Source organism: Hermetia illucens, chromosome 4 (genome assembly GCF_905115235.1).
Source record: "Hermetia illucens chromosome 4, iHerIll2.2.curated.20191125, whole genome shotgun sequence".
Classification (NCBI taxonomy): domain Eukaryota; kingdom Metazoa; phylum Arthropoda; class Insecta; order Diptera; family Stratiomyidae; genus Hermetia; species Hermetia illucens.
This window is the reverse complement of record NC_051852.1, coordinates 119180284-119197344: the sequence shown is the minus strand read 5'-3', so window position 1 is coordinate 119197344 and position 17061 is coordinate 119180284. Positions and strand designations below refer to the sequence as shown.

At 39.5% G+C, this 17061-nt stretch overlaps 1 protein-coding gene across 1 annotated transcript; it reads right to left on the bottom strand.

Annotated features, from left to right (window-relative positions):
* Positions 1-1126: 1126 nt before the first annotated feature.
* LOC119654804 (NHL repeat-containing protein 2) lies at positions 1127-10955 on the bottom strand. The gene is made up of 3 exons (XM_038060358.1): positions 10628-10955; positions 2199-3436; positions 1127-2134 (listed from the first exon to the last, which is right to left on the bottom strand). The coding sequence occupies exons 1-3, from the start codon at positions 10830-10832 to the stop codon at positions 1385-1387; spliced, it is 2193 nt and encodes a 730-aa protein (XP_037916286.1). The 5' UTR covers positions 10833-10955; the 3' UTR covers positions 1127-1384.
* Between the last annotated feature and the right edge of the window lie 6106 nt (positions 10956-17061).

Below are 17061 nucleotides of genomic sequence, written 5' to 3'. Positions count from 1 at the left end.
GAACTAGTTTGCTTCTCGTCGACCAAGCTTTCGAAATACTCTTGGATGCGTTCAGAACTATTTCATCTATTATCAATCGAGGTACTCCAGTTCTTGAAGAAATTCAAAGAGCTGTGTGTGATATATTTTAACCAAATCAAGCATTTTAGGGTCTAACGCACGGACTTTCTTTTGGCATGATGCATTTTAGGCTGCTCTTTTCGCATTTTGTTGTCACAGTAATGGAGCGCCAGGGTATCGCACTCACCCATACCCGCAGAGACTTCTTAGGTTAACTGACTCTATATTTCCGCATAAGGTCAAGTCTTATGACGTCCCGACTACTTAAGGCTTATTAGAAACAAAAATAGAGCGTTGCAAAAAGAAGACTCGGACTCACCATCTCATTTTGCTTAGACCTAGAATGTCCAGCCGATAGTGTACGGATTTTCGTTCAAGTGGGTGAAAATGAACATTCGAAAACCTTATCTCCCTAGCCGAAGTTGAATGATTGTGAAGCCTGCATAACGACAGGAATACACTTTAAAAGTGCTAACCGAGAGAATCAAGATCAGCCGGTAGGAGAATTCTGGGGACAATAACTAACCCACCACTAGGAGGCAGAATTTGTGGCTACCAGCATTGAACGAAAAACAATTTCAATTTCAATTTAATAAAGTCAAACGTACACCGAGATGGCCTCTACATATCTGTATCCATCCAGAGGAGAGCGTTTGTGGATACTGTTTCAGGTCTTCTCCATTAAGGGGTCGGATCTGATGGCGTGTAAGCTTAGTGGACGCGCTATGTTCCATTTATTAGATACTGGCAACCGTATATGCATATATAACGTTAAAACCCTTTACCCAAGTTCAAATCCAGACAAGTTCGCAAGGTCGGCTGTAGTCTGATAAGAATAAAGTATAATTTCTAGCCTCAGATCTCTTCTTGTTATCAAATATGCGTTCGCCCCGGATAAGATGGTCTGGGCCGGTAACATTTGATCGTCCATTCCCAAACCGAGAACATTCCAATGTGCCTGAAATACAAGTTATGTACTTCCTATGAATCTCATTGAAATAAGGATACCTATTTGGTGAAATTTTGCTTCTCTTTGGCACGTCCAATTTTTAAATAAAATATAAAATTCTGCTGATATCAAATATCCTTTTATTGCATAAAAACATCTTTAAAAGAAAAATATTCAACTCTTAAATGCAGCTAACAAAAAGTAAACATAGACTTTGTCGTCTACAATAACAAGCTGGTGAATCCCTCGTTAAAAATTAAGCAGAAAACGTTTCACAAATACTTCAAAAATAAGGCATCGCCGCATATGTTTGTGTTTTCACAACTCTCAACTTCGCACTGTCAGAGAGCAGCCAAGTGCTGCTAAATGATTTTGTTAAACTCGGATACCCGAATCAGACACATAAACATTAATATCTTCAATTATGCAATCAAGACCATCATTGTGAAAACTAACTGGAATCCTGAGTGAGATTAATTTAGAAAAACACAGATTGTTTTTGCACAAATTCAATTTACAATAAATGGTAACAATATCTTGTGAATCCACCTGAGAAACCGGAGCTGTGATATCAATATCAATTTTGCCGTCTGCCTTTAATGTGCCGTTCTGTCGATCAACAAAGTACAACTCGCTTGGCAGGTATACATTCCAAGATTGTGGAGCTCCTTCAGTAAGTTTTGCACCGTCAACGCAATTGAGTGTAATCGATAGCTTGATCTTTCCCCCGTTCGGCTTGATTTTAAGCGTTGTTAATGCGAGAACGTAATCAGCGCGATCAATATCGGCTTTAACGTTGAAGTTCAGTTTAAGTTGCTTCGTAGTCATGGTACTCAAGTTGATAACTTCGATTGTGTGATTATTGGTATCAGCTACGTATAGCTGCTCGCCGTTAGGACTAAGGCACAAACCACCTGGTTCATTGAACTGATACTCGGCACCTGTCATGTCTATTATCCTACATGTTGTCGCTGTATTCTGTGAAACGTTGATTTGTTTAATTTTGTGATTGTAGGTATCTGCAACGTACACATGGCCATCGTAAGGGTTGAATGCTACGCCCAACGGATGTTGTAGTTTTGCTGCATATTGTTTACCATCCACGTCGCCAAATGCGAATAGATTCTGGATAGGATATGAAATTTGATTATATTCTTTAGAAATTTATTTATTTACGCAATTTTCTTACCAGTGGGTTCCTATCGCCGCCAACAACTGGCATGACTTTTCCATCCGACAATGAGATTTTCCGCACACAAGAACTTTCGCTATCTGCAATGTACAGTTCCTTTGTCTCCCGTGATAGTGCCAGCCCTGATGGTTGAGCGAATGATGCATTGTTTGGATATGAATTATTTCGATTCTCCTCGTGCCCTGTGCCAACTATCGCGGCGCAGGACATTGTTGGATATTGTTTATATTTCCAAAATATCACATCATCTAAGAATAAGGCCCAAATTTGATGAGTTCCTGCAGCTGCGATCAAAAGGATATCCTTTTCAGGAACAGTGCTTTCGTCCATGTGGAAAGACATATCCATGTCACGAGTCTTATGGCAAACAACATCCCATGGTGAAGAGATGGCTTGTGCTCTGCCAATCTTACCACCAACGCGGTCGTTTCCTTGTACTCCAGTTCCCGCTACAGTTTCGACTATGTGATTCTTCAAGTCGACTTTTCTTATGGCATGGTTTTCTGTATCAGCTACAAATAAGGTATGGACATTAAGGAATGTTATCCCCTGAGGTGAATTGAATCGAGCAGTTTTGAAGTCACCATCGACAAAACCACTCTCTTTTCCTCCAATCTTTTGCAGAACATCTCCTGAGGGGTTTATGATGAGTATTCTATGATTACCAGAATCCGAAATAGCGTATAATTCTGCACAGTCGCTATCTAGAGACCACTTGGAACAAGTAATTTTACCAGGAAACTTCAAATTAGGCGACATCAAAAGCTCTGTTGATGGATTGAGTGGTAAAGAGTTGTTATGTAATTTCCCTTGTCCCCTATAAAATTTCAGTGCAGCTCCAACATACTTTTCTAGTAAATCATAATGTCCTTCCCCCATTATTACAAAAATTGGATTGGCGTTAGGGCCTAATATAAGGAGGGTGGGCCAACATTTAATTTTCAAATCAATCCACATGGATGACGTTGAATCGTTCACGACTGGATGTGTTATGTCGTAGCGTTGTACAGCCGAGAGAATGTTCGCTGAGTCTTTCTCGTTGTCAAATTTAGCACTGTGGACACCAACTACCACTAGACCATCTTCGACTGTGTACTCTTTTTCTAGTTTCTTCAAATCAGGCAATATGTGCATGCAATTTATGCAACAGTATGTGAAAAAATCAAGAACCACTATCTTTCCTTTTAGCGACTCTGAGAATGTAAGCGGTTCGGTGACATTGAACCAGTCAAGATCTGAAATAAGAAGTGGATTGAGATAAATTTTTATGGTGATTGTGTATTTGGGTAGTTGTGGAAATGTGAATCGTGTTATCACACGCAACTTACAAATTACACTACGTTGTAAAGTAGAAATAACATTAGATATTATCCATTTCTTAAGAAACCTCTTTTTATGGAATATAAACATTTTATCGTAAACGATGGTGGATATATCACACTGATAAACAAAGCTGGTGCTGTTGCGATTATTTTTACGATAGCAGGAATTACCCAAAAAATAAGGGTATTGTATTTTACAAATTTTGGTTAAAAAAAATCAAAGGAGTGGTACAAAATTTACAGTAATCCGAATGGTTCTGAAAAATGGAGTGAGTCTTTCTAGCAGTTAATTACAAATGATAGAGTTTGTAAGCCTGTGAGTTCCGATACTTCCTACATATTCCAAGATTCTATATATGGTTGCCATAAACTCCTATGTGGAGTTTAGCGCGGTCAATTACACCCGGTGTGAACCAACCCCCGAACCCCCATTGCCCATCAAATGTTCGCGAACATCTGGCCCGTACCCTGACGATGTTCTTCATTTGTTTTTTGGCCTCAAGCAAGAGGTACTTACACGACACGACCCAGATATGAATTAATGAAAGCTTGCAACTTTTGAAGAACAAATATTGGTCCCTTTCCTAGTGCTACTTTCATACACTAGCTCAGAGGGAACAACGGCGCGAAACATCTAACATGATATTGATGTTAAAATATCTGTATTTCCAGATTTTGGACAAAGCAGCAAAAGCGCCTGTTCATGCGTCGAGCGAGATTGATTATAAGGCGCAATAATACAAATAGGCAGAGTATGACGACCTGTCAGGCTGAGAACCTTGATTTTGGTTGTCCTTATCTTGTCCGAAAGATCGCATACTCTGTTGAATCCTCCACATCCTCCAGCCAAAGTAACATGAATAATGTTACCGATAACGAAAGATCGAATACTCTGTTGAATCCTCCACATCCTCCAGCCAAAGTAACATGAATAATGTTACCGATAACGAAAAAGTATCAGTAGCAAAATGCTATACATTTCCGGAACGTGCTCGGTGCTTAAAACATCTCAGTTTTTCGGAATGGTTGAAAACCCGATGGGACAGGGATCTAGCCTTCGCAAACTACTCCACAATGATCCGAAGGGTGTTGATGCAGCGACACAGAAGATCCAAAACAAAACATGCATTCAAAGATGAGTTTAACTATGATCTTTGAGACGCAAATACTCCCCAGCTGTGTACTCGAATGGATGCCCCTTTCCGGAATTTTCACCTTATCTGAACAAATTTCAGATTCTCGCGATTTACGAAGGAGAAGTAGGAACGCGGAGACTACATGCACTGCAAGAAACAGTTTTCAGGGGAGACCGCCGAGACCGGTAATTTTACTCCCTTTGAGCGTGTTGATGGTAAATTACTATTCAGGTTTCCATATAATAATAATCGGCGCAACAATCCAATTGGATCAGGACCTTGAAGTAACACACTTCAAGGCTTACTTCAGCACTTCATTTAAGACCGTAACGGTACACTACAGGATTACAGTACCCTGTAGGCGGCAATGTGGTCAACATTGCGTGCGCGATACACGGACACGTGAAATACACAATTTTGAAACTTTGTTAATAATAGTTAGATTTTTGCCAAACTTTCCAAAAAATTATACATTATGTTATTAGTTATATACTGTACCAAATTTTGTACTTCTAAGATGAATTTAGGGGCGCTTTTTGGGTAAATTTTTAAAATATAGTAATATGGCTATTATTAACTTTATTTAAGTAGATATCGGAATGGGATGGATTGGGAAGCCTAGAATTCATATAGATGCATGATTGTGTTTTTTTGTTTCTGATTTTTCGGATGAATAGTTTCTGAGAACGAGACCTGTTACAATTTTTGGGGCACACATTTTGAGCCCTCACTACCCTACGTTTCACCCAGTATCAAAAATATCATCTGTTCTGAAAATAACTAACTGAGCCCTTTTATTTGACACCCTGGACGATCATATTCGATGAAAAAAATGTACACCGCTCTTTCACAAATTCACGTGTCTGGATGGCTCAAGTGATTAGAGCGCGTTTCAATTCTCACTGGTGACAGATTTGTTATCGTCATTGAATGCCGGGTACCAGTCCACTCAGCTGTGACTGAGTACATGATTCTAGTTAGGGTAATAATCTGGGGCGAGCGCAATGCTGACTACATTCTCTCCTACAGTGTACTGTGGTGTACCGTTACGCTCTTGAGTGAAGTGCTCTAACAAATTTCAAAGCCCTGATTCAATATGGATTGTTGCGCCAACTATTATTATTATTTCACATATATGGAGAGCTCTCCTCAAACTCAACAAAAAATGGCGCCACTGACTAAGAGATTCACAGAGCCCATCTTCTCACTAAATTTGGTTTAGTTGTATCCGAGAAAATCGGGTGTCACAGGCAGACGGACATCGAAGCGATTCTAATAAGGTTTTGTTTTATCCAAAACCTTAGAAATCATTTTCAAACAGAGCATCAAATCAGAAACTCCGATTTGGGCTGAGGAACTTTATAGAAATCAAATGTTAAGTATCAAAGGAAATTTCTGCTACAGAAAAGAACAATTTGGTTTATCTATAGCTAAACACAGATTTACTTTGCCTTAAAAGCGAAATAATAATCGTTGGTAACACCAATGAAGCTCCGCTACTTTAAACCAAGGAGGGAAGGTTTCTGTATATTTTTTTTAAAGTTTGTTCAGGTAATTTCATTTCAAAATCTGACAGTTATAGGTTTACAGGTTATTACAGGTTTTTTAAAAAGTATTGAAAGCAAATATGAAAGAATTTTTTCCTCAACTCATACTCTTTTCTTAATGAATAAGCTAAGCGAATAAGCTATTACTTCTTTATAATCATTTCCCGGAAGCTCTTCAAAATACTGCTCCGTAGAAGCAATAGCTCCTCCGAGAAACGCTGGGATTTAGAATCGCTGGGAGTCAAATCTCTTGAATAGAATGGGTGCATGAGTAATTCGTAAACTATTTCATTCAATTTAGTCATCGTCAGAACACTTGTATTGACTTGTTTTCTTCGAAAAACCAGAAAATTTTCTCATTTTCTATTGTCTTATTTTTCTGAACACAATCAAACGACAAAATCCCTTTTGTTTCAGTTGAGGGTCATTGTAGGAGATCTAAGTCTCATCCATAGTTACTCGTATATAACACGATGTAAAAAAATCTTTTATTCTGCTTAAAATGTTCTAAACTACGCTGACAATTTTTCTTTCGATTCGGTTTTTCTTGAATTGTTAACAAATGCAGTACTAACTTTCCAGACAGTCTTTCATAGGAAATTCTTAAAAATATGGAACACATACTCGGTCATCTGAGAGTCTATGGTGTCAGCAATGTCACCACCAGCCAAAATTGCATCTTCACAAACAATATAATATACTTGCTCAATGATTTCTGCTATCATTGCAGACTTTTTGGAAGTTCAATGAGTGATTCACCTTCAACGCTTGCACGACCGCGTTTAAACTCAAAAACTCGTTGATTCACAGTTGGAAATGAGGGATCATATTTCTTTAATATTTCCATTCCTTTGAATTGACATGATTCCTCTACTAGTTAATAGACCACACCTATTCAATATTTTCAACCGACCTGTATTTTCCTTTTGGCTTATTCACATTCGATTTCTTTCTCCTGGAGAAACGATTTCTCTTTCCTGGTTGTATGCGCAGACATATTGTTCTCTTGAAAAAATCTGCTGATCCAATATTTTCTCACTGATAAACGATAAGCCAGATACCACTCCATAACATTATGAATTCCTTACCATGCTGCCGTTCGCTTAAATTCATTTTCTCCTCCCGAATGCATGTATGGGCCAATGATGTTCTGGGCGTATGGAGCTATCTGACCCGGTGATGTTCTAGGCGTACAGGACTACCCGACCTAGCAAGATAGCGTAGAATATCTTATAGATGGTACTCAGCAAAGTGATACCTCTATAATTACTGCATTGTGTGATATCGCCCTTTTTATATATGAGACAGATAATGCCTCGTTGCCAATCGTCAGCCATTGATTCACTGTCCCATACTTTGAGCACAAATTGATGAACCACTTGGTGTAACTGGTCGCCTCCATATTTAACTAATTCGGCTGTAATTCTATCGGCTCCTGGCGACTTATGGTTTTTAAGCCGGTGAATTGCACGGACTGTTTCTTCTATACTTGGTGGTACCAGTATTTGTCCGTCGTCTTCAGTTGGCGGGATGCCCATTCTGTCAGAAATCAGATTTCCCTCTTTGCCTCGGCAGGATGAACATCGAGGTGTGTAAGGCATCCTGCTGACTTGGTAAAACTTGAGCGCCTGGTGCGGTTGCTCCCTGTACTTTTCGAGTTCACAGACCTGTTGGTTTTCCCAGGTTTATTTCTTCCGTCTGTGAAGTTGCTTTTTCGCTCGACGGAGTTCGTGATAAGTCTCTGCGCGTGCCCGCGTTCTTTGAGAATGCAACATTACTCGGTATGCAGCATTCTTTCGTTCCGTTGCTAGCTTACATTCATCGTCAAACCAGCCGGTCGGACTTTTTTTGCGGCTGGGGCCAAGAATCTTTGTGGCCGTGTCAATCATAATCGTTCTTCAGGTGTTTGTCAAGCTCATTTATTGATGCTTCATCTCCAGGATCTTTGTTGACTGCGGTTATTGCGGCATACATTTTGCGCTTATAGGTGGGAGGGCTGTGTTGTGGATGGCTTCAGTATTCACTCTCACCTGATTGTCAGATGGGATTGTAGGTGGTGTTGTAATTTGAGCTCGGAGCACCACGCCAACGAGATAGTGGTCCAAGTCTATACTGGCCCCCCTATGTGTTCTGATATTCATCAAGGCTGAGAGGTGGCGGTGTTCAATCAGCACATGGTCAATTTGGTTGAAAGTGGTCTCGTCTGTAGAGGCCCACGTATGTTTGTGGACCGCTTTCCGCGCAAACCAGGTACTTCCAACAACCATTTCGTGCGATACTTCTGACTGAATAATCCGCAGTCCGTTATTATTGGTATCCCTATGTAAGCTATGGGAGCCAATGTATTGCCTGAATACGACTCCGTACGTACTTGACTGTTGAAATCTCCAAGTATGATTTTGGTATCATACTTGGGACAGGCTTCGAGGGTCCGCTCAACTGCCTTGTAGAAGGTATCCTTCTCCGACTATGCAGTCTCCTCTGTGAACGTTTATGAGGTTTATATTTCTAAACTTGCCTCGCAAACGCAGAGTGCATAGCCTTTCACTTATATTTTCAAAGCCGATAACAGCAGGCTTCATTTTTTGGCTGACTAAGAAACCTACTCCGAGAACATGGTTTACTGGATGGCCGCTATAATATATGGTGAGGCGGTTCTTCTCAAGAAAACCAATCTCTGTCCATCGAATCTCTTGCAACGCTGTTACATCAGCCTTATATTGGAACAGCGTATCGGTTAGCTGCTCAGCAGCTTCATCTCTGCACAGGGAGCGCACGTTCCATGAGAAAATGTTGTCCGTCCGTCGTTGTGTTATCCGTCCAGTCCGAGGCTCCTGTTGTGGTTTCGTAACTTCGATGTAGGGTTGTCAGCCCTACCCAACCCCCATCCTGGAGGATCAGTTGGTACGGTTTGTCCCGTTTTTAGGCGCGGGAGACTCGCCTTCATCCTTCTCCGTCTGCAGTTTTTCGTTAAGAAAGAGGTCCCAGCGGTCACCACGGGGGTTTGGGATAGGGTTTAGTAGAAGAGCTGTTGGTGTTGGCTCAGCAGGCGTTTCCCAGGTTCCATCGTGGGACCAATCCAACTTTCGCCCTGGGACCTATACTACCCTTTGACCGCACCGACATATGTATAATGAACACTAAATCAATTTTAACGCTTGGTTTTACACAAACAAGAAAACAGCAACCGGAAAAACAGAATGTTAAAGATTAAGATAAAATTCAGAAAGGAGGCTGGTTGATAGTGGATAATCCCAGCCAACTTTCGGTTTCGGTAACAGAGCAAAATGATTTTGCAAAAACTGCACTTAATTTATGCAAACTATTCACACACTCGGCAAAATAGTTGCTTTTACCAATAACTTTTTATCGTTACATTTGTAACCCAGCATGTGGAGTATATTCGTGATCGGCGTAAAATTTACTGCAGAGTAGGCTAATCAAATCATTTTTCCCATCTAAATTTGTCATTCTGTGGCGGTCTGTGTGGCGGTTGAGACGTATTTAATCGAATGAAAACGGATACTGATAACCTTAACTACTAACATTAACTTCTACTTATGTTATCGGCAATTTGACAAAACATCGAAGGATGCAAATAACACCGTGCCTGACTAATATTCGTAAGCAGGAGGTCAAGCAACTTAAACGCACCTTTTTCTGAGAAATTCTGGGTAGTCAATGGCAGGAATTTAAATCTTATTCCAAATTCCAATCACATAGGCGATACTTTACAATTCTTAACCACGACCCAGGGCGGGAATTAGCATAGTGAACGCATTGGCAACACGGCTCATCTTCATACCAGCGATGCCTATACGTAGTAAGCAATGGAGCGCATTATGAACTTTCTTATCACCAGCAAACTAGGATGTACGAGTACATATTATCCAGAGAAATGAGAAATATTATGAAAGCAAAGGTACACGTACTTCTAGGTAGCTTGTTTTTGGGATAAACTGAAATGTATAATAAGATCTTTCCACTGAGATTTACTGTCACAACTTGTACATCTCGTGGGGAATATTTTTCTTGCTAGTCTTCTAGACCACAGATTACACAAGTGTAAGAATAATGCAGTATCTACTGCCTTCACGTGCCCTTCGCCAAATTTTCACCCAACACCTATTGTGCCGATCCTAATGCGTGGATGTCATCACCGCAGTCACGCACAAATGCGTTCGCTTCTGGATTGCTCAAGCTTTCGCCGGTAAATTGAAAGTGTAATTAAATTATCGACCTTATTTACTCATCCCGCTGTGTTTACTCCATTTTTGGATGACGATCCATGACATGATTTCATTCTTTCATAATATCCGCCCGCATGAATCAGATTCTAATTCGAATCCTTACACCGGGTAAATGGCTGCACAATTTAGAATTATAACTCACCTTTTGGGCCTACTTAAATACAATCTTACCTTCTTTAAATTCAGGTGTTGACTTTGTCTCGGTATCCGCTTTCTCAAGGTATTTTCTCAAGATTTCGTCAGTTTCTTCAGTCGTTTTCGCTAGTCCAAGATTTTCACTTAGATTTGTGCAGTTGTAGGCGAGCAGATCGAGCATATCGTATTCCTCCTCCGTTTCCATTGTTGTCCGGAATAGGTTCTTGAAGAATCTCAACATAAAATACTGCTTAAAAAACACAGGACAATCAAAACAAAAGACAAACTACGAAACATCCACCGATCCAGATAATGATATGAGCACCCTCGTATCTTGGATACACTTGACAACTGTCGTTCGAGCAGTTTGTTGTTGTTTGATTACGAAATGTTTAAATAAAAGGTCTTCCGGAATCTCTGGAGTGATATGAAAGTTTAGAGAATGTTGAGCGGCATTTTTGAAATGGAAGTTTGTTCAATATTGTGAGATTAGATTACTCGTGTTGAATAAGTGGAAATTAAGTGATATATAATAATAATGAAATAAATTATGACAAAAAAATAAGACCAATTTATTTTGAAAATCTCTATTTATTTAGTTATTGTTCAGTTGTAGTCAATCCATTGTTGTTTATATTATGACAAACATTACACTAATTACTGAAAGTGAAAAGATGAAATACTTAAGTGAGTTTTATGCAGGTCTAGTTATTGTATTGATGTATTCTGTCATTTTCCCGTTTTCCCTTAAACTGCCACTGGAAGTAACAAAAATATTTTTTCCTTAAATTCATGACTGCAAAATGTTCCCTGTGAATTATAAATATTTGAATTTCTGTGAATTAGAATAGACCCATTATCTGAAATAAAGTGTTATTAAATATTTGATTCAAGGGAAAAATATTTAAGAATTCTGCCCGAGAGCAGTTCTCCTCATCTTTTGTCCTCCATTCGATTTGATTTGGCTTCTATGCTAGTTGTATGTTTCTTAAGATTAGTCGCGCTTTGTCCATTTTCGACGTCATCTAGTGGAGATCTACTGGAAATAAATTAGTAACCGTTTTGACAACCATTTTTATTTCTTTGTCCTACTTTGATATAAAAAAAATTATATAATTAACATTAATTGAAAACGTTCCTCTCTAACTCACTTTTTCTTTAGGAAGGTAGAAATATCTTGAAACAATTATCTTAAAAAAAAGTCTTCCAAATGTTTCCCCGAGTTGCCGACTTGCTTGTTTCCTTTGGAGTTTATTTGAGACCCCCATTCAGTAAATAAGGCCGGCCCACTGGAGTGTTGAAAGCTTTATCGTATTGTATTGCTCCTAAATTGCCATATACTGTATATTATCTTCTCACACTGCTCCAAAAATATTTGGCACGACCTTTCTTATAATGGGAACCCGTAGTTCTTCCTCCCTTGTTGCCATTGCGAAGCTCACCAGACTTTGCTCAAATTAACAAGAAATGTTTACACTTCTTTATTGTTGATTTTGTAGAATGAACTTTTTTGCAATACGAAACTGAGGCATGAATTTGTAGAGTTTATTATGACCTATATGACCCAAAACTTGTTTAAAACCAAGGAATATTTTATAAACGATGATGCAATACTAAGTTTATTGTGTCAGCTTATCAAGCTCTGGGTTCTATCCTGATTGACCAGCGATGTTTATGTTCATTTGTTGTTTTATGTTGCGCGGTTGCTGTAAGCTCATCATTTGCACAACGTAGTAACAGCTAAAAGGATACCCCGCAACGCGATAAACAAAAGGAACGCTGGCTGCTACTAGGACCTAGCCGACAACGATATGGAAGGATCCGTGGAGACTGGGTTATAAACTTGTCACTCGGAAAATCTAGGCTGCCCGCTTTTCACCATGAAAGAGCTTAAAGAGGTGATTCTTACTATGAAAAATAAATAGGCTCCAGGTCCTGATGGTATCTTGCAAAAGTATGTAAACTGGTGTTTCACCATCGTTTGGACCTACTACTCACTGCATTCAACGCTTGTCTGAAGCAGAGTATTTTTCCTTCCCACTGGAAAGTGGCAAAGCTTGCGATGATCAGCAATGGGAAAGGAGACCCTGAATTGCCGTCTGCATAGCGACCACTGTGTGTGATTGACACGGCCGGAGAAGTACTTAAAAACCTCATCAGGAGTAAACTCGCTGTTGCGATATGTGCTACCAGGGATTTATCCGGAATACGGGTTGTTTTTAGAGCAGGCAGATCGACGGCGGCTGCTGTTATGGATGTCGTGGTTGCGTTTCATCGGGCTGAGGCACACAGCCGTCGATCTCGATGCGTAATGCTCCTCTAAAAGCTTGATGTCAGAAATGCCTTCAATTCCGTAAAATAGATAAATATGCAAGGCACACTAGAAAATTCATTTCACGTGGAGAGCTAGCTAGCCGATATTGTGGTCGTCAGGGGTAACTCAGAGGTCTAGCTTAGGACCTTTGGAATCCTTCCTGCAGTAGACTACTAAATCTCGACATGCCAGAAGAGTCATTATTGGTCGGTTATGCGGATGATATCGTGACACGTGCTCCAAAACGCACTGTTGAATAATAGACGCAAAGTAGACTTGGCACATTAAAGCAGCGGATAAGCGCAAGCTGCTCATGTTTTCCACTTTACAATGGAAAAAATCGAAATTGATTGAAAATTAATCAAAAAGAAAGAGTCGGGACCCTGCGTCCTAAATCTTCTGCGAGTTGACTATATAGTCGAAACCAACGGTTAAGCACCTTGGATTAACGTGCGGAGATAAGCTTTTTTGCGTATATCAAAGCAGCTGCGGACTTGGCAGCAACTGGAGTTGCAGTCTTAATTTGGCTACTACCAGGAGATGTCTTCTTAGAAGTGCAACGCAGTTCATTCGGCTCTACGGCGCAGAGGTATGGATTGATACCCTTGGCTAGGAGATGTATCGTAAGCGTCTAGCCTAAGTGCAGAGACGGAGCTTTGCAGGTGGTGTCTACCTATTGAACGGTCTCAGAACCAGCTGTGATTATGATTGCCAAAGAACGTAAAGACATCTAACATATAAACGCTGGGAGCTCGTGAAGAAAGGCAACGTACACTAAATGAGTAGCTACCAAGAAGATTACATACAAGAGATTCGTCTTCCGGCGCATTGCTTGAATTTTTATGCATGCGAAGAATTCCATACATTTTTCTTCTCGTGTTAGCGTCGCATATGTGATGTAATGCATTGGCGTGATTCTACGTGGTTGCGAACACATGGCTACGAGTACGTGGCAGCATGTGACATAGCATAACATAACAAGCTACCTCGTACCTATATCGTGTTTATGCAATGACATTCCGTGCCGACTAGGACTTGATTTGCTCCTCCTATTTGTAGATTTTTTGGTGATAACTCTCTTGGCAAAATCTTGATGGTGACAAAAGTTGATGAAATGCCATTATAATTATTTGTTTTTTTTTATTTTGTTTCTTACATCAGTGTTCCGTGATTTTCTTCTCTTTTGATATGCTTTGGATAAGAGCTTACATGCCCTTTTCTCACATATTCATTGACATCAAAGGATTTCTACATTTTGACACTGAAAGACTTTGTTTTCTAATCAAGTTGGTCTGTGCCAAACGAATTACAGCATGGTGGGCAACTAGCCTGTTTAGGATATATATTTCGAACTTTCAGCTATGTACGAATAGAAAAGTGCATAGAAGGTTCTTTATATAAAATAAAGTCAAAACCTTTATAGCCGAAGTGCCCAGCTCCCGGTATTCCCACTTATTTATCAATAGCAGAATAGCAGAATTTAATACTATATACCTCTTCGAGCAGCTCATTGGTTTGGAGAGAGAAATCACCAAGTTAAATTTACTCTCAATTCCAATTCAGTTGTATACATTTGTATAAAGTATATTTAAAAATCCTACAATCAGGAACACGATCAGCGGCGGAGCGTACAAGAAATTGAGAAGAGAAAAAAACTCCCGACAAAAGATGGTAAAGGTAATGAGAAAAAAGGTTAATTCTTTCAGGGAAAAGATAAGACATTTGTTCGATGGCTAGAACACTTTTAATCCCATTTAAACGAATGCAATCCTCAAGAAAATCTACTCAAAGTACCATTAAATACCAAAAAAGCAGGAACTGCAAAACGCAAGGAAAAATGGCAAATCATCTTAGGGTACATCTTATGAAGCCCTACCGAGATAGTGAGACCCCTGCGAGCTGGGGACTGAGAATTCACTCAAAGTATTTCCTGTTTGTCGGAAAACACGACTAGAAGGCGTAGATTTCTGGGCTAGAAAATCTTGAATCTTTTTTGAATATATGAACCTTATTTATAAATGCTGGAGAGATGGCTACTACGCCTCATAGGCAAACTAATTTATCAGTTACGACCTTTTGCTTTATAACTAGACTCCGAAATGTACCAAAGTTTCTCAGAATGGTCGCTTATTCCAATTGATGTTAGATTAATGCTTACTGTTTGGCGCGCGCTTAAATCCTGTTAATCAGTCAGGCAAAATATTGACTGCGAGATGCTGGCCTAGAATGAAGAACATCTCACTAGTCCAAGAGAGAACTTCCCAAGGGTGACATTGTATGTGAACGTGATGAATGATCTGCAGGGGGCAGAAGTTATTTCGGAGGTTGGAATAGAGGAACTTCAACAAACATAGATTATGCATTCTCAGAGTTGAAAATCATTATGAGAATGGTAGTATATCGTTCGAGCACAATAGTATTTGCCTCCTATTTACCCTTTGGGAAGTATAGGACACCCACAGCCTATTTTTCGCAATATTTTTTCCTCTATTTGATTTACAATGCTGCGCAAGTAATATAACGCAAACATTCATTCATTTCAATATAAATCTCAATAATTTAGAATTTATTGTGCCGGCCTCAGGAATATTTTACCAAAAAAAAAGCATGATTATTTTTTAATTACTCAATTCAATTTGGGCTTTAGAGCAAGGTAATATGGCATATTTCTATCACAATCTATGTAACAAAGAAGAAATTGTTATATTTGAGCCTCAGAACGTCCACTTGTTTTCATAGAAAACCAATGTATTCCCAACGTGAATGTGTCAACTATCTTACTACATACTAACAGCTGCTACTACTACATACTAGCAGCTAAACAGAGGAAATAACTAATTTCTTGTTAAAAATTTAAATATCGCCTAAAGGGAACGATGATCTAACAAAACGAGATCGGTTTTTACAAATTTACACGCTTAGTTAAGAAATCATGCAGCCAGCGCTTGTGTTTCTTGACCCCAAAAAAACCATTTCCAATTATACTAACTTTCTGTCTAAATAAGTCCCCATTAATGAGTATTCTAATTCAAGTCAATACAAAATCTTGCCTCAAAATTCAATAAAATCGCAATGTACTAAACCGTTTGTTTGTATCTTCTTTATTTCAACTCTTGGCTATATGGCGATCGATTATTCAGAAAAGTTTCGTTTACCATGCCGAATATTCTCTATTCTTCAAAAAAATAAAGTTCTGTCTATTTTTAAATGAAACAAGTCGGGAAACCGGAAGCTGGACGCTTCAGGTACGAAAGGTTTTGTGTATTTCTTAGTACGTAACACGTAATATATCCATATATTATGTGAGAGTATCCACTTTCGGGAGATATTAACATTCATAGTCTTCAATTTTCAAAGAAGCACCAAATTTGAGGTATTATAACTTTGTTAATAATAGTGCGATTTCCACCAAACTTGGTAAGATCATGCTTTATATTACAGCCTATATCACTGCAAAATTTCATTGTTCTAGGATGAACTTAAGGGGGGTTTCTAACCAATTACAAAAAATTGTAGTAATATACTATTATTAACTTTATTTAAATAGATATCGGCATGGAAGGTATTTCGGAGCCCAGGCACCATATCGTGGCAGCCCCCTGATTTTTTTTCAGATTTTTCGGTTTGGTAGTTTCTGGGAATGGCTCCCTTAAAGAAGTGATCACTTTCCACCCCCCGCGCTCCCCACCCTTCCAACGAATGTCAAAACCAAGATCGGCTTTTAAAAGTACTAATCGAGACCTTTAATTTGATACCCCACATGACTATATTTCATGAAAAAAAATTTTACACCCCCCTTTTGCATGTATGGGGACCCCCCCTTAAATTCGCCGTAAAAGGATGTAATTCACTGTATGCGTGAGCGTTCACAGTTCCCACCTTTCTACCAAATTTGGTGTCAATCGCTATAACAGTCTCCGAGAAAAATGCGTGTGACGGACAGACAGACAGACAGACAGACGGACAGACAGACAGCATCGAGGCACTCGAAAAGATACAAGCCCCGAAGTACATTGTACGCATTGTGGTCGAGTTTCTCCTTGGGAGAAGACTTTACTGCGACTCGGACGATGGGCTAAAAATATTCCCGACAACTTGCGGAGTGCCACAGGGTTCTGTCCTGGGTCCCTTGCTGTGGCTAGTTATGTACGATGGA

What these genes read in the sequence shown, in the direction of transcription:
- LOC119654804 (XM_038060358.1), bottom strand. Translation starts at nt 10,832, where the DNA reads ATGTTGAGATTCTTCAAGAACCTATTCCGGACAACAATGGAAACGGAG. An exon ending in AACACCTGAATTTAAAGAAG is followed by an intron (nt 3,437 to 10,627) that starts GTAAGATTGTAT and finishes TTCTTATTTCAG; the next exon opens with ATCTTGACTGGTTCAATGTC. An exon ending in GCGGCGATAGGAACCCACTG is followed by an intron (nt 2,135 to 2,198) that starts GTAAGAAAATTG and finishes TATCCTATCCAG; the next exon opens with AATCTATTCGCATTTGGCGA.